Source organism: Dermacentor andersoni, chromosome 2, assembly GCF_023375885.2.
Source record: "Dermacentor andersoni chromosome 2, qqDerAnde1_hic_scaffold, whole genome shotgun sequence".
Taxonomy (NCBI): domain Eukaryota; kingdom Metazoa; phylum Arthropoda; class Arachnida; order Ixodida; family Ixodidae; genus Dermacentor; species Dermacentor andersoni.
In genome coordinates, this window is record NC_092815.1 from 129,752,414 (window position 1) to 129,775,656 (window position 23,243).

General features: G+C 47.2%; 1 protein-coding gene across 1 annotated transcript in view; it reads right to left on the reverse strand.

Moving 5' to 3' along the window:
- LOC126541003 (lysosomal cholesterol signaling protein-like) overlaps nt 1-23,243 on the reverse strand; it is a 196,919-nt gene that overhangs the window by 73,904 nt on the left and 99,772 nt on the right. The window contains exons 5-7 of the mRNA XM_050187814.3: nt 17,122-17,223; nt 3,603-3,727; nt 2,569-2,737 (exon numbers count right to left, since the gene is read on the reverse strand). Coding sequence (XP_050043771.2) covers nt 2,569-2,737; nt 3,603-3,727; nt 17,122-17,223 — 396 coding nt within the window. The remainder of the gene's footprint in view (nt 1-2,568; nt 2,738-3,602; nt 3,728-17,121; nt 17,224-23,243) is intronic.

Here is a 23,243-nt window from a genome sequence, read left to right on the forward strand (position 1 = left end):
TTTGGAGACGTGTCATTATTTTCTTTTTTTTTTTGTAGTTTGGCAGCAGCTACCGCACACCACTCTCCGGCTTATTCTCTTCCTCCTCCTCCTCCGCCATTGAGGGCGGACGAAGGTGAGCTACGCTTACATAACAGCGCCTGCTAAGGAAAGCAATTGCTGCTCTTACAAAGACTAGTCCCCCTTGTGGAACCGCTTGCCTCAGCATCATTCTTAGTTCAACTTCTGCTCATTAGTATATCGTGTGTCCCAGTTAACGTTCGCCAATCTACTCATGTGTAAAAGGAAGATTTAGAAAACGCGGTACAAAATACTATTTTAACAGCAACGGTGTTCGGTCGTCAGGCCTCTGTCGATTGAACACCGTAGGAAAGCGCTGAAATTTTGCTTCTGAGGGGCTGCCAGTTGTTTTCGTTTAGCAGGGTTGCAAGGCATTCCTTTTTCGGCGTTGGCTTCCGGGACGCGAGCTTTTCTACCTTCCATGACGAACCCCGAAACGTGTTTCGGATCTTACAGATGTGAAGCACGTGCGCAAGTTGCTCTGGTAGGAAAACGATTATGTTAACTTGGGCGCACTCAACTAGCAGATTGGTTTGTCCCATTTTAGGGAGGCTAGTAATTGTACTCACACTTTTCTTTTCTCAACTACAACTTTTTTGGTATTGTGCTTTGGGGAGTCAATAGGTGGAAACACTGTTAAAAACATTCTAGGTTGTGATACTGCCTCACAAGACTGCATACTAAACATTCACCTGATCCCCATGCCTTTTGTGCGATAAGCCTGATGCTACGTAGTATTATCTACTTTGATATTGACTGTGCGCCATGGTTGTCATCTTTTCTTTCCTGCATAGCCATCCTGTGTGTATGCTAACGAGTTCGAGAAATATTAAGGTCTTGATTGTGCTGAATTATGTGTCCTCCTCAGTGTAACACGACATGACTCCTGCCTAGCACATTTCTTGCACCTTTTTTGGTCACCGTGGTATCGCCAGTCTTGTAGTGTTGTTGAGTTTAGCCTATACTTTGTGGATATGCCTCCGCAATGGCTACAACCCACATGCCAAAGAGTTTTTCGTTTTTACACGCGGGTGTCATCGTTTATCTAAAGTGAAACGTCATCTGCGCATTTGGAAAACGCGCCTCTCGGAAATTTGCAAACCGCCATACCGGTTGTATGAATGTCAAGTTTAACAAGGCCGGTGAGATAACCAACTACTGTGGGACTCTTTTGTTGGTGATGTTCGCTTTAGAAAGAAAGCTTCGGATCACTATTGAGCATTTACTCTCAGTCAGGAAAAGTGATGTGTAGAGCTAGATGCGCCTCCCAAGGCAATGCCGCTTTGTAGCCTCTACAACAACTCACATTTGAGGAGACTAAACGCCTTTTTCTTATCAAGGGACACCATGGATTCGACTTCAGCGCGTTTTTGGGTGATAGTGTAATATATCTTGCGCAATGGCTGTACAGTGCTCTCTGTCCGAAGCGATCTGGCCGTTTTCTTCCTAACGGTCCCGTTAGATTTATTCGTTTTGCCAAAGCACCCCACGCCATACAGCATCGCACAAATTCCTAATAGGTTCAGCACGCAGCGATGACAAGAAACGAAATCAGTATACGTCAGCAATTCCTCTGACTGCGAACTCAATTAATGTGACATAGGCAGGTTCGAAACAGCGGACGCTACTGTCTTCTACAACCATTTGTTTGCCATAAACGTGAGCCTTTGCCCGCTACAGCATCGTCTATGGTGGCTGGCTTCTAAAAAGAAAGTGTGCGTGCGTGGAGTGTGTGGGGGGGGGGGGGGTGGCAGGGGGAGGGACATTCTTTATTTAGTGTCAGTTCTTGCTAGTTCCTTACGAGGGCATGACCTACACCTCCCCTTTCATTTATATATCCTGTTATTTCTATTTATAAAGATCAAAGTCCCTTTAAATCAAAATATCCGAAGCAACACGCCTGAAATCTATGGTGCCACTTGTGAGCGTGGGAAAAATAGCAGCTGCGTTGTTCGCTAGGGACAGATAACACCGTGTTCGATTGCTACGCCTAATCAATAGAACCACGGCCTTGAACTGACGGCGTACTCACAGTTTATACGAGTATATACATATTTTCAGACATACAGACAGAACCTCGCACCGCTCGGAACGCTGCAAAGAACAGAGGTCGAGTTGTTTGCAGATCGCTACTCGAAATCCTAGTGGTTCGCAGTTTCGCTAATGGCAAGAAAAAAACGCACCAGGTACTAATTCCATCACCGTTCGATGCGTCGAGTGCAAACGGAAACTGCGTCCAAATGGAAACTGTGAGCTTACACTTCAGAAGCATGCTGAGCACAATATGCCAGCTCAGGATCTCGCGCTTCCCAATACTCGTCGCACAGAAGCAAAGCAAAAAAACAAAATAATTGTGCGTGCACGTGAACAGTGCGCAACGTATATATGGACCGTCGTGTCAATAGCATGCTTCCTATGTAGTACCGTTCTCCCCTTTGTCCGCGGTTACACGCGCGCGCGTGCGCCACGATCGAAAAGCAAGAGGGAGCAAACAGTAGGGAGGCCCACCGTTCCCGCGGGCAGAGCTCTTTGAGAGGCGTACAGGATCACAATGGGCGCCGTCGGGGCGGAGCCGTACAGGAAAGCGAAATTTGCCCGGTCCTTGACACCGGCCTGCGCTTCGCTCCAGTAAAGCATAAGCTCTACGGACACCTTGAGGAACATCGGTAGAGCGAACCTGCAGGGCATTAAAAAAGAAAAAAAAGAAAAGAAACGGTATTAAAGTAACTCCGGCAGCCTGGCAGTCCTTTCTCTGAACTATCAGGCGGAAAAAATGAGGAAACGAAGCTCCGATTTGTAGCAACGCCGAAATGTTCCGTGCAGGGCTCACCGATTCAATAGGGCATGGTGTTATTGCTGCGTAGCAGCTCTCTTGAAGAAGATGGTCGTGATGTTAGGGGATTACATGTTTGCTTCATCTTCCTTGAAGGTGTTAATGAGTTTATTTTGCGTGCATTTGAGTTCAGCAACTTTCTCTCTTTTTCACATCTTTCTATTCCCTCCTCATCCTTCCACTGTGTGAGGTAGCCAAACCAATGCCTCTCCCGGTTACCCTGCTAAAGCTTTTGTCTTCCTATCCACTCTCTCTTTCTCAATGTATTCCTAAACTGACAGGCTTTTCAGCTGGTGAGCAATGCTACGCCGAGCACATTTTTTTTTTTATTGGCCGGGTCAACAAAAGCATCAATGCCCTCCCGAGTCATCCTACGCTGCAAGATGCAAAGGTTCAGAATCACTCTCGCGGTAACATTCATAGATTTCCCTCATTTGATGCTCTTTACATATAGAATAATTCGAATGTGTAAGAGTTGCACGTCAGGAAGTGTGAAAAACTGACTGCGTCCGTGAGCGTACAAAGTCGAAACAGCTGCGCGGGATGTTTCCTTGCTGTTACCTCGTAATGCGGTAATATGAACGCCGTGAACGCTTTCGCTACACGGCTATGTTCAAACATGACTGCTGTTGGTGGTGTTACACTATTGTGCCCAGACGCGCTGCACCGCTGATTAGGTGACGAAAAAAAATAGAATAAATTGCCTTACGACTTCACCGCACTCAGGATGAAGGCAGGAAGCAGGTGCTCCCTGACGTCGGGGTCCTGGAAAGCTTTCTCGATGTGGTAGCCCAGCAGAAACAGCACGGGTGCTGCGAACGCGTCTCCAAGGAGCTGAAAAAAAGAGATCGCCACATGAGCCCATCGCTTACGTGTAATGTATGTTACATTTCTTATATGGCAGCTTTCGGTTTCGACGCGCCGTCGGTGTTCTCGAGTCCTTCCTCTCCCTGCGCTATGAACGTTTTTTGTCTCGTGATAGACGCGCACTAGCCATCAGCGATCAAATTTGCGAATGATTTTTAAAGCGAAAGCTTTACTGGCAGAGAACTTGCGATTTCGCCGTGACGGTGCTCCGAGGAGGCACACGACGTCACAACGCTCGCCTCGCCGCGGATATTTCTCTCTCTCTCTCTCTCTCGCTCCCTAGTCACTCCTGCGCATGCGCCACTAGTAGCACCGGGCCACAGGTGTTCAGCCGCTGCGCAGCGCCGCGCCTTTCAACCGCCGCCGTTTGGTATGACGTCACACCGCGTTCCTCGTTGCTGCCCTCGCCTCCGCTCGCTTCGCCAGCTGCTTCGCATGCCTGATAACATGTCGGAGGATTGAAAAGGAGAGCTCGCGTGCGCCGCAACCACTGTTGAGGCGGCATTATGGACGCGTCGGCAATTCTGATAAGCAGGAGGAGGCCTGGAATCGACATTGGAACGAGATGAAGAGGAAACGAATCGCCAAGGAAACAGACGAACAGCGCGCCGAACGACTGGCTAAACGCCGCAACATAGCGAAACAGCCAGACTAACCTGGCCTTGCAATCAAGATTAACCAAGGCTAATCATGCTATGGATTAGCTTTCGCTACGTATATTCTGGTCATTGCCGAGCTAAGTCGCTGCCAATTTTTCTTTCGTAAGCGTTGCCTGGCACTATCTCGCTGGGCCACCTCCGTTAAAGAAGCGTGTTTTTGTGTTATTATCCCTGAAACTGCGTTTACAAACAGCTGAATCGTACGAACTAGTGTAGTACGTGCACAATGAGGGCGTAGTGGAAAACCACGCGTTTCCGTCGCGCCGCCGACAAACTCGTCAGAAGTATTCGAGAGCCCTTCGCTGCGGTGCTTTTCATAGTCCTGTGTTGCTTTGGTTCGGTGGCTCTTCAGTGGCTACGTAATCGTGCCCTCTCTCCCTTACTTTTCGTTCTCCTTCTAGACGAGGAACATTTATGACAGCCGCGCATATTACTACTTCGGTGGCTCGAATGAACAAGGAACCCAACGCAGTGTTGCCAGGTCCTACGAGGTGGCGTAGCCCAAAGCTAGAGAAACTGTAGCGCCAATATAGCCAAACACAAAAAAACTGCAAAAAAAATTTCAGCCAAGTACACCCATTTATATTTGTCGTTTTATTTGCATATGCATTTTCGCATTCGACTACGGCCATCCTTTTTCGCACAACCCGTAGTATTAACATGTCCATGACGCCGTGACGGTCGACCCTTGACATTAACAACAGGTATACGTGATGCTTGCCACGAAACTCTATGATGCATCTATGATGCTTGCATACTATTTAGAAACTCTATGTTGCATGCAGAACGCTTTGTGGTTGGTCCCGGAAACTCTCAAGTTCCAGCGAATCGCCGCAGGGGGCGAAAAAAGTTGACCACGCCAAGAAAGCAACTACCTCCACTTCTCAGGGCTGCCGTCGTGAGCGTACAATTCCCCGCTAAAGGCTCCATGGCAAGGACAAACTTAACCACCACTAAACTTTCTCTCAAGTCTATCACAGTGTTTTTATTGTATGACAGATAGTCCTCAATTATCATTTTCAGTTATGTACAACAGGCACGTACCCAAATATGATCGTACCGCAAATATATGTTTCTCTATACCTTTTCCAGAGCTATCTCAAAAAACGTTACTATGAATCTTTATTTTACGCTTTCGCTTGATAGCTTGTTCTTGGCAGTGTTCTTCCTGCGTTTGTTTCTTGCGCAAGTCTATTTGATGGAGTGTTTTGTTTGTCAAGTAAAGGAGAGGTGTATCTCACAAACGTACCTGTGAGATACACCTTATTTCATTTCTCTCTTGCGCGTTTACGCGTCTTTATGGCGAACGGTGACCATTATTCCCATTTACACTAGTAATTAAAGGTCACACCGCCTCCCCCCCATTTGCATAGAAAAGTTACCTTGGGTTGCCCCCCCCCCCCCCCAAAAAAAAAAAGTTCTGGGCACGTGCCTGATATACAATATTATTAACTACTAACTCTGTTTTTTAGCTGCCGTGAACGCCAAATAATGTTCAGCATCATGCGCCTAGGGTAGCCTAGGGCACTCCGACGCGCTCGCGCTGCTTATTTTCGAATCGCGGTGGAAGCTACATACAGTTTCCCTTTTCTGGGCTTGCATTGTGCATTCGGGGATCGTACATCACGGCAGGGTTAAATCTGGTCCGAAAGCGGTCATCTGGCTCGAATTTTTCGCAGCATGCAAGCGTGCGAGATAATTTCCGATGTTCGTGTGGTCGGTCTGTTTCTGTGATCGGTCTGAGTCACGGAGACCAGGCAGCATTCGACCTGGCTACAGCAGCTTTCGACACAGGCGAGCGCAAAGGTGTGCGAAAATTTGGAGGACGTGTAATCCTTCGATATATTTCACAGATCACTGACTGCTTGTTCACGCTTCCCGGCAACCGCAGCTTCCTTGCCAATGCGCGCGCGACGCTGTTGTTGCAAGGAGCCGAGGGAGCCGCGCCGCTCGGAAATGGGTTCTGTGTTCGAGCTTCCTCGTAGCAGAACTGTGTTTTTATGTTATACTCAAATTAAACTCCGACGCTATCATGCTATCTAAAAACGGCTGCGCCCTTTGGGGTGTACGTATGTATATATATATATATATATATATACGTGTGTGCCACACAACTATAATCGTCTTGCCCGCATTTCCATTCTTTAACGCTGCGAGCCCGGTACTTCCAAGTCACGAACGGCATGTGCGTTATCGGCGTGACAGCGCATGCTCGACAGGAAAGTAACGAGCGCAGCGTTTTCATGAAACGAAACGCAAGCAAAGCAGATGACGATTATCATTGTGTGGCAAATATAGACCCGAAGGGCGCAACTGTTTTTAGAGTGTGTCTGTAGGTTACGTTTAGGTCGTACTTTATGATTTTCCTGATGTATTTTACTTTGAGCTTACTGAATTAGTTCAGTAATCCCTCTGAGCCACGCGGAGGTCATGCGTGGTGGTGGTTCGCAATGATCTTTCGCCAAGCGACGTCCGACAGCGACATCAGATTTCTTGCGACGCGGGGCCCTTAATGTGAAACCGATTTCGACAGATTTGAAAGAGAGGCCCACCAGCAGCGTTTCTTTTTTCTCACTTGTACGCCAAAATGCCACCATCATTTTCCACTATCATCTGCGACTGTCTCCTCCGCGCGAGCGCACGGGAAGACAGTCGAAGGTAACAGAGCTACGAGGGAGGGCGAAGGGAGCGGACTTGCAAAGTGTGAAAGGAGCGTATTTACCGCCCGTCTGATGGACGGCGCTAATTAGCTACACTCTAAAAACAGTGGCACCCTCTGGGGTGTATATCTGCCTACACCCTCTGGGGTGTATACAGATCAACAATAATTGTTGATCTATATTTCACCTTTCCTTTCTTAAAAACGCTGCGCTCGCTACTTTCCTGTCGAGAATGCTCTAGCACGCCGTTCATGACTTGGAAGTACCGGGCTCGCAGCATTAAAGAAAGGAAATGCGGGCAAGACAAATGACGATTATTGTTGCGTGGCAAATATACAGCCCAAGAGGTGCAACTGTTTTAGTGTAGGGTGCCTCGATACGACTACAGTGTACTAGAAGGACGTAATGCCAGGCTTCTCCGTGGCCGGCGGCGCTGAGATCCAGGCAGCCCACTGCCACCGAATCGGCGGAGTTGCCGAGGCCAGATTTAAGTGCATCAAAGATCAAAACCACCGGCTCGGACAACAGCGCAGAGAAGGGAGGGCAGGGGTCATTTCGCGCACGCACACACGCACAGCCACGCTGCCGGCTCAGCCAGCTAAAGCATAGCCTTCGAGAGATTTTTTTCTGCTAGGTGAGAGCCACCTCTGGAGCGTGGATTAGGGCGCCACTTATATCCCTAACAAAGCCAAGTGGCAGATTTTCAGTAGCCAAACTAAAGCCACATAGCCAACTCGCCCAATTCGATGCCAAAAATTTTTTTTCTGCAGCGCAATTTGGCTATATATAGCCAAACCTGGCAACACTGAGTCCAACGCTGCAGTGCGTTGACTTATAGCAGTTAGTTCTTTGAGTGCAAAGAGATTGCGCTACCGGTTAGGATGCCAGATGACGACTTCTTAGTGCACCCAAAGGCCTGAACTGCCACTAAATTGTGTTGTGGTCGTACGAACTATATTAAGGCGGAAGTCTCTAATGGCTCATTGTCAAGGTCATCTGCCGTTAGCAAAAACTGTCACAGCTTTCCGGCCTCCTGATTGGTCTCCTCTGTGTCGTGACGTCACTGTCGAGGCGCAGGTGTGCGCCTCCTGATTGGCTCACGTGCGTGAGGTCACTGTCGTCAAGTGCGGGTGTCGGGGTGGTTCGGCGCCGCGCGGGATGACTCATCACATCGGCACGCGTTGCGGCCGTGTGTTCGACGGTGCGCCCTGACGTCACTGTCGTCAGGCACTTGAGGTGGCCTCCCGACTGGGCGCTGTGTTGCCTGACGTCACTGTCGCGAGGCGCGCGTGGCGATCGTCTGCTTGGGTGTGGTGTGGCGGCGGCGGTGGCAGCAGTTTGCGGTATCGTGTGGGAAGGATGCCTCGTCTCGCCAAAGCACTGTCTCCCAACACGCGACGTGCAGCAGCAGCTGAACGCAAGTGGCGCTCAAGAGAGGCTGAGCGTATACGTCGCATGCATCAGGGAGGCGAGGCGCATCCGCACCACAGAGTCCAGGGAGGCGACGGGCCAACGCAAGAGAGGCAATGCGTTTGAAGCGACTCGCGGCATTTCAGGGTACCAAGGCAAATTAAGCTCGGAAGCGCCGTGACCGCCATCTTGCCGCGGCAATCCGAGCAAGTACAAGTCAATCGAGCGAAGTGGATGATGAGGATGGCCAACTACACCCTGACACCGCCATGGAAGATGCGTCTCCTCCTGATCCAGAAACGGCGCTGCAACAGTTCCAGGCGGCCAGAAACTACTTTAACAGACACTTCGTCCAGAACAACGTTGCAGGCATTTTATAAACAAACATTCACATAACAGTGTACGAGTTGTGTGCCTCCGTGGTGTTTCCAAGGCAACAAATCGCAATTCGCAATGGTGTCGGGCTTTCGCCGTTTCACACTTTAGTCTCAACAAACTGTATTCCGTTTTTTGGTTAGATATGATGACATATTACACATATAAAGCAAAGTGTGGCTTGTTACACCCACGAAAAAGTATCCGCCTTCACAATATGCGATATCAACGTATCATGCATTACCAATAAAGGTAAACGCGACTTCAAGTGTTGTGCGGACAGCGCATTTTAGCAAATAAATGGTTGTAGGTCACGGATGAATAAGATGCAAAAGACTACTGAACTTTGAAAAATGAAATGTGTTTAGCTCTGATCTGAATGCTATGTCAACAGCTACGAAAGTCAGTGAGCTACATGAACATTTGAGTGTCCTTTCGAACACGTTTGATGTCACCGCACTGCCCTGCACCTTAACACAAATAAAGAACTAAATTATCGGATTTTACGTGCCAAAACCATGATCTGATTATGAGGCACGCTGTAGTGGGGAACACCCGATTAATTTTGACCACTTGGGGTTCTTTCACGTGCAACCAATGCATGGTACACAGGCGTTTCTGCCGATGCAGCAGAAAAAAAATATAGATATAAATAGCTCGCACATGGCGACTGTCACGACAAGTGACAAAGTACCGAGGTGGTAAGAGCTATCCGCTGTTACGCGAAAATAGAGGAAATAGAAGTACGTCGGATCGGGTAAATTGCTTCATCGGAGGACGCCTATGCGCCGACTTCACTAAACGACATCAGGATAGGATAACTCCTTGTACAAATTATCACAAGCACTAACTTTCACTTTGCACTTTCGGTTGAAAGCGTCACTCGCCACTGGCGAATTCGCTCAGAAAGCGAAAACAGCGCTTTTCTGTATTTACTTAGTACGTCGTCCACTATCGGGAATGGGAAGTAAGAAGACGCTGAATGGCGGCGCGGTCACGTGTTCAAATATGGCAGCGCCCGTGGAGCGGCTCTGTAAAAGGTGTACAGGCAGCAGAAAATACATGTCTAAGCTTTGTGATATTATCAGCGCGTTTAGGTGCTTTTGCACATGTGTGCGTTCATACTGTGAACTCTCTCTCCTCCTTATGTTATACTTCCCTCTTCCCCTTCTTCAGTGCAGGGTAGGCAGCCTGGTTCAGCCTGGTTAACGTTCTTGCCTCTCTCTAAGCTCTCATCTCTATCTCTCACTTTCAAATGCTTTGGATGTATACATCGATTATCATGCTCTATGTGCCCGAGTACAACAACGTTAAGGCTCCCGTCGAGCTATATCCTAACTAGAAATATTAAAACATTGACGACGAATTCACTAAGCATACATACTATACCCGGCTTTGTGTCTCAGTGCAGTGAAATGTTCTGCCACGTTCATGCCTCATATGACCTTTAAAAGAGCAATGAATTAGGCTAGTTGGTGACTGTTCGTAGTTCTTCCTGTGCTATGTAATTAATGGCGAGGACGGGAACAGGGACGGTGTCAAAGGATGGTGCGCGAGCTCAGAACTGGTTTATACGTATCTCGTGACGTGTTTAGAATGGGCGGCCGCATATGTCCGCGTTCTCCTTTTTTTTAGTAGGCAGGACAAAACGGTCGGACACATGTTGTGAACCAACTGTCCTCGGTACGACGTCCAACGGTACGAATGTTGACCCGACTGGACTTCAGGACAGTCCGAGTCGAAAACATTGACACCCTGGCCCCAACTGTTGAAAAAAAGCTATTCGTGCACAGGTGCAATTCTTGAAATGCACCGGCCTGAGGGACCATTTACAGTGCGCATTGCAGTCCTTGTGTGCATCTTCAGCTGCACCCGATGAGCTCCACTCTCTGCCTCTTTTCATCTTTCTATTCCCTCTTTCTCTTATCCCCCAGTGTAGGGTAGTAAACAGGACGCTCGTCTTGTCGACCTAATTACCTTTCCTAGTATTGCTTTCGCCATGGTTGTCTGTCTGTCTGTCTGTCTGTCTGTCTGTCTGTCTGTCTGTCTGTCTGTCTGTCTGTCTGTCTGTCTGTCTGTCTGTCTGTCTGTCTGTCTGTCTGTCTGTCTGTCCGTGTGTGTGTCTGTCTGTCTGTCTGCCTGTCTGTCTGTCTGTCTGTGTCTGTCTGTCCGTGTGTCTGTGTCTGTCCGTGTGTGTGTCTGTCTGTCTGTGTGTCTGACTGTGTGTGTGTGTCTGTCTGTCCATCCGTCTGCCTGTCTGTCAGTCTGTCTGTCTGTGTGTCCTGTCTGTCTGTCTGTCCGTCCGTCCATCCGTCCGTCTGTCTGTCTGTCTATCTGTCTGTGTGTCTGTCTGTGTGTGTGTGTGTCTGTCTGTGTGTCTGACTGTGTGTGTGTCCGTCCGTCCGTCCGTCTGTCTGTCTGTCTGTCTGTCTGTCTGTCTGTCTGTCTGTCTGTCTGTCTGTCTGTCTGTCTGTCTGTCTGTCTGTCTGTCTGTCTGTCTGTCTGTCCATCCGTCCATCCGTCCATCCGTCCATCCGTCCGTCCATCTATCTGTCTGTCTGTCTGTGTGCCTGTCTCTCTGACTGTCTGTCCGTCCGTCCGTCCGTCCGTCCGTCCGCCCGTCTGTCTGTCTGTCTGTCTGTCTGTCTGTCTGTCTGTCTGTCTGTCTGTCTGTCTGTCTGTCTGTCTGTCTGTCTGTCTGTCTGTCTGTCTGTCTGTCTGTCTAATCTCATTATTCTCCCTATTGTGCCTTAGCCAAATTAGCCAAACACTACGTCATCGGTATTGGTGAATACGAGCTTATTTATCCACCACTTGGCCATGCTAGGCATCCAATCACCCATTTGTTCTGAAATAAATTAGCAAGATAATTTCCTACAATTGCATCTCAGCTTTAACGGATTCCAGTGGAAGTGTCGATGAGAATAAACATCACAGATTACAGTTAGCAATTGTTTATTGGTTACTGCTGCCCAAGTTCTTTCTGGTAAGTACGAGAATATATAGATTACAATAACGAGTTCGAGCTTCATCCCTTTGTACTGACGAACTTTTCGAGAAAGCCCCAAGGCAAACACTCGTATAATATACTTCAATGCTTTCCAAGTCATTTTGGCTGCATTTCCTATGATTTCCCCTGTGATCCTTCGATTACAATAGCCGCTTCGTGCTTCGTTAAAGAATGCGTGCTCGTGTATTGCGTACTGATGACTGTACCCTGGATCAGTATAATGTAGCGATTCCTTTCTCTCGATTATGTTGCTTTCTTATCATCCACCTCTCATGGTCGGCCGACTCTCGTGAGAACGTAGACGAAGCGCCGTTAGGGTCCACCGTCGAACTGCGAAAAGGGAAAGAATTGCAATATAATCGCTACAGTACCCTGGCCCCGATCACTTCCTCCCCCCCCCCTCTATTGCGGCCCATTTTCTCTTCGTCTTCGTTTTTTTTTTTTTTTTCTTGCTTCAATGCGCAAAGGCTCCAGACAACATGAACCGCCGCCAGCAGACGGCATTCGTAATAACGTTGCCCAGGTCAGCCGCACTCCTTCAGGCGACGTTACTAAGTCACAGCCTTGTGGGCATTCGTCTTAGAAGTACTAGATTACCCGTTTGATGCTAGAGCCTCCGTCGTTCACGCAAGGAAACCCAACTACCGCGGTACTTTCCCGAGTGTAGGAGCAACAAATGCGGGCAGCTGAGGCGGCCAGTTTCTGATCGACGCAAAAGTAATGAACTTTAGTCGGTCGGGCCAGCTGGGACCAATTCCACTTCAATGACGAGCTGTGTCGGCGAAAGGCTGCAGCGCTCTGTCCGCATCAAACGGCCTTGGGAATGACATCGTCGAATGCGTGCGGTGGTGGCAAGCAAGTCAGATCTATTCATTCGACTGTTAAACTTCTCTTAATGTTTTATATGTTTTCAACGTGAGCTTAGATTCCTTGTGGAAATCATTGCGAAAAAGAACTTCATGCGGACGCAGCTTATTGTCCTGGGATTCAGAAAGAAGCTTTAGATCGAGTTCACCTTTTTTTTTTTTTTTCTAGTCAAACCCGCTTTAAGCGCAGATGTTATTATCAAGCAATCGTTGAACCGAAATGTACAATATGTTTTTTTTATTATTTTCTTCTTTCTTGCTCTTAAATAGAAAGTTACCGTTATTGCGAGCACTTTCAACATATCTCTTTTTTTTTTTTTAGACCTGCCAACTGCTGAGTGAAAATTGGCTGAGACGTCAAAATTCGAAAAATGCCAGCAGACATAAGCAAGGCCTCCTGTTCTGGAGGCATTTTACTGCGATGATGATGTTGGTGAATGTGATGGTTATGATGACGTGTTTAAAGACAGCCCAGCTCAACCATGAGGAAGCGGGCAGCAGCAGGCTCTCGCAACAGACACTGTCCATCTTATACACAGAGAAAGCCCTGAAGTTAGTGGCACATCCTCACTCTGGAAGACAGCCCCAAGAACCAGTTAATTTGAAAGAAAATAACGAAAAAGAAATGTACGATAATTGAAACAATATTGACGAATAGGTACGTTAGAATAAGGAGAAATCGGTTTAAGATAATGATCTTACGAAAATAAAGGACTAAGTGAAAAACTAAATGCAAAACAAATTCAATTTAGGGGGAAATAAAATCAAACTTTAACGTCTGCACGTTGACTCCGCAAGAAAATCTTGGATGGTAGCGCAAAGCATACCTTCCCGCCGTTGTGCCCGAGAGTCCAGGCACTCGAGGAAAACAAAATCGGAACAGTTAAGTCTATAATCCGAGAAGGCGGAGCGGTGTTTCATGCCTTCTGCGCCGCTGTCGTCGTGTTGTCCTCGCTAATAGCGCATGCGTGGCTCGCACGAAGGGGGTTAGAATGCCTCCAGAGACATGGAGTGCCCCGTTTGGCTGCAAAAACGACAAAGCGGAGTGGACGCACCGTCGACGACACGATCAGTCGCTTCTGTGGCGGAACAAGAGCAGCTTTTGCATTCTGCAGCTAGCACGACCATTGTATGCATGCACACTGTATATAAGCAAACTAGCGTTTCAGCTGAGCTGCTTTATGTATGCACTGGTCTGAGCATAACGCGCAGTAAACTGGGTGCTGACTAACGCCGCCGGTCCCCGTCGGTCTCATCTCATGCACAAACGAGGGGCGACGCCCGCAACGCCACTGGCGGCGCTCATCACGGCAACGTTGTGAGGCGCCTGGTAGCTGGGAGTGCGCTGTTCCTGCTACATAGCAGGAAGTACCTGGTGTTCGGCGTAGCGCCAGCATATCAATGCATCGCCCTTCGAATGAAACTGCCGACGTAGTTGTTGCTGTCGTTTATTTTTGTTGTTGTTATCGTCGTCGTTGTTTGTTTATTTGTTATCTGTGACGGTATGGAAAGTTTGGCTACTTAAGACGGGGCAATCCCAGATTCATAGCTAAAAAGAAACAAAAGAACACTAAATGAGGAAGCAGTTTAGATAGAAACCATCAAAACATTTCACAATAAAATGGCGTGAAATTAGGCTCACCAGCTGTGGTATACCCACTGTTTATGGCATGAGACCCAAGCCGTGCCAACCGCATTCCGATGGCAGCGGAATGCAAAACACTCGTCTACCGTGTATTTTACTCACGTTAAATATCCGCAGCTGGCCAAAATTATTCCGGAGCGCCCCATTGAGGCCTCCTCATAATCAGACCATGGTTCTGGAGCGTAGAACCTCAGAATTTGTTCAATTTCATTTGAAAACAGCTTTACACTTCATAATAATGACTTGATATAGAGTCTAGACCTATACACGCCATGTTTCTTTGTTGTTCATGTGTGTGTTTTTTTTTTAGTGCTGGCCTCATAAGTAATCGCAGCAGAGCGCGATGAAAACAGTCTTAGGGAGCGCAAGCCTGCAAAAAATGGCTTTTGCCTTAATGATTGCTGTGTGCGTGCGTGCGTGTGCGTGCGTGCGTGCGTGCGTGCGTGCGTGCGTGTGTGTGTGTGTGTGTGTGTGTGTGTGTGTGTGTGTGTGTGTGTGTGTGTGTGTGTGTGTGTGTGTGTGTGTGCGTGCGTGCGTGCGTGCGTGTGTGTGTGTGTGTATGTGTGTGTGTGTGTGTGTGTGTGTGTGTGCGCGCGTGCGTGCGTGCGTGAGTGCGTGCGTGCGTGCGTGCGTGCGTGCGTGCGTGCGTGGTGCCCGTGCGCGTGTGCGTGTGCGTGTGCGCGTGTGCGTGTGCGTGTGCGCGTGCGCGGAGCCCGGTTAATCCCGAATGCCACAATACGCGTGGTGTCGCGCAAGAGCTTTTGTGCGCCCGAAGTTTTAGGAGTTGGCTGTGGTAGAGCAACCGGGATGTACAGCTGTCCCCTTCAGCTGCCACCCTCTCCCACGGTAGTGGCCGTGGGAGAGGAGGATGGCAGTCACCTTCCACGCCAGCGCTCGCGCCGCCGCAGACAACACACGTACCGCGAATCGGCAAATAAGCCACCTATAATATTACCGCCACAGATGTACTAGTCAACGGCCGTGTTCTTTACGAAGCTGCGCAATGAAACAACAAGAGCTAGTTAAATATCCTCATCGCCGCAGCTACACGCCTTCAAGCGATCAATTCTTTTGATAAAGGGGAAACCTCTCTAGAGACTTTCGGCCATCCACTTACATTGACCATCATCGGCGATGGCTTGCGCACATTATTTTTTTTATTTTTTTAAGAACGCTACACGAGTCCCACCGCCATCAAATAATGTATTTCTGCTTTTGGCCCCCTCTGAGTACCCCCCAGGCATACAAGCGTGCTAAGGACTTCTTAGCAAGAATTCCTTTCTCGGGTCATTACTTGAATCTTGTGTGCATGACTAGCAAAGTTACTCGACTTCATTAAGTGAAACTAGGTAACTCAGAGGGACGTCAATATTTTCGACAAGCTTACTTTCGCGATATTTTCGTTCATATTATTCTTGAGCGTTCCCCCCTTTTTAAATAATTTAAACAAGGAGCTTATTAATTAGGCACTATTTACATTTTTTGTCTGCGGAACAATGACGCGGCCTGGAAAATTAATTCGAAGCTTCGCAAGCAAAACATATTTCTCCTAGAAACTCATTTATTAACTGTGCCCCCCTATCTAGCGCACACCTGCCCACAAGAACTTTCATGGTGCTTAAGCAGGAAGAATATTACTAAGTCTCGGTAAGCCCCGATATGTGTATGCTTAAGTTAACGAACGGGGGCATTGAGCAATGCCACTTCCTGCAACGGCAAATGCGTCAAGCAATCGCACCAGGAATTGTTCGCACGAAACATTTTAAATTATTGATAGTTTTAAATTACTGATAGCTGCGTTTACATTTTCTTAAGACTCCGTTATTGTTACTCCATAGTAAAATAACACTCATTTGACATAGGCATCACTGCAGGCATGCAAGGCACGAGTTTTCCGCTGCCGCCTAGACAAAGAAAATTTTTGATCAAACAGAATTTCGGTTTTAACTATAATATTTGGTGCGTCATACATGAATAAAAAATAAACGGCGCAACACAGGCGTGCACGAAGCAACACACACGACGCGCCCGTCCTGCAGTTGTATGTGTTCCTCCGTCTGCGTCTGTCTTGCGCCGTTCATTTTTATTCAAAAATCTCGATATTTTTTCCCGCACTTGAAGCACATTCCCTATCGCCACAACGAGAGACGCAGCATTTATCCTCCTACTGACAATTGAGCCCTTTGGCAATGCTGCGTGTGATAACGAACGTGGTGCAACAAGGGATGTCCAATACCTTATCGGTCATCATGTCATGATCTGCAGTACCTCTCTGACAACTCAGGTTTGTCCTCGTCAAACTTTCTCGGTGTTGGTCAGTCTAAATGAACTAAACAAGCCACCATCTCTATCTCTCTCTCTCTCTAAGTGTGTGTGTGTGTGTGTTTGTGTGTGTGTGTGTGTGAGTGTGAATGTGTGTGTGTGTGTGTGTGTGTGTGCGTGTGCGTGTGTGTGCGTGTGTGTGTGTGTGAATGTGTGTGTGTGTGTGTGTGTGCGTGTGCGTGTGTGTGCGTGTGTGTGTGTGTGTGAATGTGCGTGTGTGTGTGTGTGTGTGTGTGTGTGTGTGTGTGTGTGTGTGTGTGTGTGTGTGTGTGTGTGTGTGTGTGTGTGTGTGTGTTCTCTCGCGTGTAAAGATCTTGATAAAATTTACTTAGGTGCGTTGCGAAAGCTAGTTCAACGCTTGTCCTGGCCACATGATAATTATTCAGCACCCCGGTAAAGGCGGAAGCGACTCGCCTTGAGGATGGCGGCCAGCGGTGCCGGAAGCTGCTCTCCAGAACGGCCAATGTTGACGGCGATGGCGAGCAGAGAGGACAGGACGTGGGGATGGTAGAGCACCTACGTTGGGGGAAAAAAGAGGGGGAGGGGAGGCAGGAGGCTCTCAATAATGACATGCCGAAACCTACTTGCATGCGATAGCTACTCGTGGTTCTGCGCAAATGTTTGCTATAAAATGGGCCTTTTTGTTCCGGATACGCAATCTTCTGCTACCTTGTTTTGAAAGACGGGTTGTATAAAGCAAGTCATACACAATTGGCTGAGTAAAAAGTATAGCAGTGCTGAACAACGTTGACGCCTTTATTCCCGTTTAGGTAAAGATAGTTTTAGCTGGCTTGGTGGTACATATTCATGCAGTTGTATCAGGCGCCAAACAGAACACGCCAGAACAGGGGAGGGCTAACGTCGCCACTCGCAACTGAAAGACTTTATTAAATTAACACAAATAAGCAGTTCCAAGCAACAGACCTTGAGAAGGATGTGTGGCGCAAGATTAAAATTCCCCGAAGAAATTAGAGAAGACAGAAAGAGCGCCAACGTTGGCATAGGTGTCAATATTGGTCGTTCCACAGCGCAGCTTCCGGCACCGCTGGCCAACATCCTCAAGGCTCTTTCTTTCTCGTCTTATTTCTTCCAGTAATTTTCACCTTGCGCCATACATCCTTATTAATCTATTCGCCAACTAGCCCAGCTAGGTACTCTCATAAAGAGACCTTGCGCATGCTAAAAAGAAAGCCCCGGACAAGAAATAACGGAGGGGGAACATAAATCCACTAATCAACCGTGTTTTTTTATGGACTGCCTGCAATATTCATGTGGGATTATTAGATAGGCGGCATGTAGGTTTTTCGGTGGGGGTTATAAATTAACACGAGCAGAAAAGCAGACTTTACTGAAACGACAAGCATAGAAGTTGCTCAGGAGACTGTCGCGTCGCTCATGCATTTACGCCATCGTATTTTTTTCTTTGTTTTCTTCTTTTTTTTGCAGGCAATGTTGTGCTTTGAGCTGTCGCACCTTGTACTTTGCGATATTAGTTTCGCCTCGTCATCATAATCTATTACTACGATTACAAGTATTCTCCTCGTAGGACCAATACAGTGACATTCGTTCGACGCCTCCTCCGCACAGTATACGGTTAAAGAGGAACAACGGGTCCAGTAACATTTGCCTCAGGCCGTCCCGACAGTTTAGAGCAGACGTTCATCCTTCTCTTATTGAAACCTGGCGTTACTGTTGTATGTATTCCCGCACTTTTTTCTATAGCCTAGGCTTCTTCTCTATTGGGCAGAAAGCTTCAAACTGACGATCACTGAATCCTCCGCATGCGCGTACCATGTTGATCATTTCCGTGACCATCCATGTCCCGCTCAACAATAATGGTTTCCCTTTGCACGGCTTGTAGCCCGGTCTCACTTCTTATTGCACTGAAAAGCCCCCTAGTCATTTTAATTGGGACCGAATTACTGGAATTATTTGGCCTCGCGATGGTGGTCATCGATCAGTGACAAAAACAGACGCACAAACACGTCTAAGTGTTGTAATCCAAATGGCACAAAGCTCGTTTGTCTTTAGCAGTGTTGCAGCGCTAGTGGATGACACGCTCGTGGCCTGGTCGCCTGTAGCTGTTGGCTCTCTTTGCTGCCACGAGCACGGAGGCGATGTGTGATGCTTCTCGAAGGAAGAATGCTTACTGAGGGGTGTTCATATATGGCCATCGTGATCGCCCCAGTGCCTGGCATTCGGGAGCCACCGATCGAGGAATGCCACAGCATGCGTCGTTCAACGAAGACGCCCCATGGCACACGTATTTCCGCAATATAGCGAATCTAAACTCGATAGCCCTGCAGAAACACACTATGGTTAAGAGTAATTAAACTCACGCAGTTGCACCGACTCACTTAATGCGCTGAAGGTAAGCACGCGGTGCACTCGGACTTGTCGTAAATGAACGCGCTGAACAAGAGATTCTCGTGTCTTGCCAAACGTTTTCAAGTTGGTGCCGCTGTTGTTTTTCTCCAAGCATGTTGTCCACTGTGCGATTTTCTTCATCATTCTTCTTCATTTACGAAAATTGTGCGAGAAATGGGGTAATTTTTTCTTAACGTCTTCGTTCAATCCCTTAACGTCACCCAAATCAGTGATATCTTCATAAACACCCTCTAGCCTTCTCTAGATTTCAACGGCATCACAACCTTCCTTGATCTCCGTTCGTGAATACTTCAATGATATCATTTAGCTTCTGTCGGGATGCCTATAATCTGTCCTTCTTGTAGGAAGACGAATATTCTAAGCAAACATGCCAAAGTGGTGCCTTCAGCCTCGTGTATAAGTAGAAGGACATGTGTTACCCGATAGAAATTTACGCTCATACTTGCGTCAATTTCGTTATACATATGGCATCGCCCTCGGGGCCAGGGCTGAAAGTAAGAAAGCTATAAGTAGATAAAAATTGTGAAGTTTATAAAGAGGACAAGTGCGCAAATGTACAGCATGATAAAGGATGTAACATAGCTGGTCTGACACCACAAACACAGCCCATTGTGATGCGGCGAGATTGTCCATGCTAATACCTTGCTGTTTGTTTTTCTTCCTTCTTTTTGCATCGCATTTAGGGACCCTCGAAGTGATATCTCTTAGGGTGCGAGAGATAAGGAGAGTGGGGAAGGGTGATATAGAAAAAGCGAGGTGAGCTCTATGGGGAACAAAAAAATTCGCTTTAAGACCAAGTACAAAAAAGCACATCGATAAGTAAAGGTAAGTGCTGAGAAGTACAAATGGACAAAACTGCGACACATTAAAAACAATTTAAATGAAATATTGATTACAAAAGTAGCAAAACATGGTGATCATAGATGCGCAAGACCAGTCACCACAAGATATATATAATAAAGGCACAAGAACGCTCACATAAAGATATACTCGGAAAAATAGTATAAACGTTTAGAGGATAGAACAGAACAGTGAAACAAGTAATATATATACTGAGAAGAAATGTGAACAAGCGTAAAAAGAGCATGTAATAAACATTTAAACATATTCTGCGCGTAAGAGTTGTTTGCAAGTTGTGAAGTTGGTTTTAGAACCAATGTATGATGCAGGTTATTCCATTGAGCTGTTGATCGGGGGATGAAGGAATTAGCATAAAGTGTTAAGCGACAAGCTATATGCTTTACCTTGAAAAAAAAAAGCGGTCTGAGAAGAAGATTATCGGCGACCCAAAACTGTGGTGAAGGTAGAGGTAATGGTACTGTTTATGGACAAGCAAAAGGCGAACGATGTTGGGCAGGAAAAACTGGTCTCTTAAACCAGTACCCTGCCTTCCTGTAGAATGAAACGACACGAAACACGTCAAAATTTTAAGCCGCCTTCTCGCTGCTAAGGAATCTGCCCAGATTTCGCAATCCGCTGATTGAGCTCACTGAATACACTGAACAAAAAAAACAAACAACCTTAAAAGCGGCCTCAAGTGCTTGCTTGCGTGACCATTTCCACCCAGAAATCTGACCCATGTACTAAAGTTGGGTTAAGACGAAGCAAGCCTCCAGGGCGCTGCGAACAACAACTACTGTGAAACGCTCTAAGGTAGGCGTTCGCATTCGCGAAGTTTCCGTTCTTAAAAAGTCTTTGTCAAGGATCACTTGCTTGCGCTAATATTATATTCGCCACAATGGCTGGACGGGCCTGTTGCCGTTAAGTGTGTTGGGATGCGACCCCTGTCTTTTTCAACCGTTTTTGTAGAACGGTTGACCGGGGCCTTTTTCATCAGAAATGGCGCCCTCTTGTATCGCTCCCAAAATTCTGTCGTCTGGTGCAGCGATGGCAGACACACGGAGAGTGCGTGAAGTAGCCCAAAAAAGCTAACGCATAAAAAAATACTGTTTGTTTAATTAGAATTTGGTTGCATAAGTAATACAATTTTCACTCGCTGTATTTGATTTCACAACAAATTCCCTGACTTTCAAATTATTATGCCTTGCAAGAGCAAAACTACGATATAGAAAATTACACTATCCCATCTGCATATTGACGGCAATGTTTGCACGTGTAATTGGTTTGTACGAGAGCAACATTTTAAATTTATTAAGATAAAGAACTTTTTCAGGTAAGAAGGATGTTACTATAATGCGGATAAATTGCAGCTCGAGCTCCTGCAAAATAATGCATGGTACTAATTACGAGTACTGCGGACTCCCTAAACAAAGTAGTTTGTAAAATGTAATTTCTAATATTTTTTGTCATGCTGTGTCCTAAAGGGAGCGCCTCGAACCTTTTGTATACTACGACTCCTTTCAAGAAATCTCGAAGGGATCGCCCAGCAGACATTAGTTCTCATGAGGTAACTTTTCTTTTAGCACAATGAAATTTAACGGCTCTTTTCCTAGCTATAAATAAGAAAAATTCCTCAGAAATGGTGGAGTTGAATCCTTCCTTTGAGCACTCATAGAATGCACGCATTGATACACTGGAATAAAAGAGCGTACGAACGCGGGAGTCGATGGTGTCCATGGAAACAGCACGTACATAGGCCTGAAACGTCGCCTTTTGTAGTTCGGGATGACTCCTTCCGACAGTACAATACAAAGAAATAACTTGCGTCTGGTAAAAGAGAGCTGTGTTCCCACAGCTGCATGGCACAGGAAAAGCATGATCTTATCTGAAGGGCAGCTTTAGTAGCTGCCGACAGAACAATACGAGTGCATCCACAATAGAACCATTTCATATGTTTATAGAGCTGTGGTACTGCTTTCCTAACTGCGCCCACTTGATCCCAATCAAAGGCTAAGCAGGCGACAGTTTGTAATTATTGAAGTGTTCATTTCCTGAATAATCATTCTCGGCGAATTCAGCGCTGGTTTATTGCTAAGTGACAACAAGGCCTCTTCGAGTTATGTGGACACTGTTGCACCACAGGCGTATCTAGGACTACATTCAGAAAAGTAACTCAGGCTGGAATTGTTTTTAAGAACAAATGCAAACTAATCCTGATGCTGGACATTTCATTACCGAAGGCTAATGCCAAACCAGCGCGCCATCAAGCAAGAGTAAAAGCAGGTGCGAGACCTCCCACGGAATGAACTTGGATACCAGCTGGCCCAAAACCCTTTGCGTACACTATATGCCTACAGATCAGCGCGGACGGCGCCTAGTGCGCGTCTCATTGAGAGCTGATGGCCTTTGCGAATTTGGCTCTACCGCCAACCCAGCGTAGTGAAATAAGCCCTACGTCGCAGCGCACACCTGCGGTCACATCGATTTTCAGCTCACCCATTACTTTAGAGCCAGCCCGATTGTTTAACTTCGCCCGAGTGTGATAAGACAGGCCACTGGCCTATCTTGCGTTTCCTCATCCTACCGGTAGTGGCGCGCAGTGCTAGTAGGCGTGATGTGCATTCGCCAGAAGACAAAGTAAATCACATTCTGGGTCGTTCAATAATAACGGCTCGTTCATATCGGAGAGGTACATGCAAACAGATCTTTTCGCGCTTTGGTGCGTCGGTCAAACCTCTTGCAGCAGAGTCAACCGTAAAGACATCGTACAAACTCTTCTAAAAGGTCAGACCGTTTTTGTCAATAAATCGTGACTTATTGTTTAACAATGCAAGCGAAACATGAACAAAGTCGGTGCTCGTTGTGTTTGCTCCTTTCCTTGCCCGCGACTCATTTGCGTACTTGAGTAATCACAGTTGTTATGGAAGTGATCGTACGCCACAGCGGCCGTGCTTCCCTGGCTGATAACTTATATCGGCAAGCTCTGGCCACTGTGTACGAGTCTCATATCGGAAAGGCAGCCCTCAATTGACTCGCGCAACGAATCTCGTCTCTTCCTACTCGGCGGACGTTTGATATCCATGATATCTTCATACCAATCCCGTGACCAGTGCCGATACGCGTAACATTGGTCGCAGGTTCTTCCCTTCATGCGCGTGGTCACGCTACAGGCAGACCATGACTTGACGATGAGTCGGCACCGGCTCTCTTCAGTATCCATTCCCCATACCACATTCGTACATTCGAACTTCCAGCCCTTTCTTCACCTTGTCCCCTCTTGTTTATCGCGAGGCCCGTCCATGCGAGAG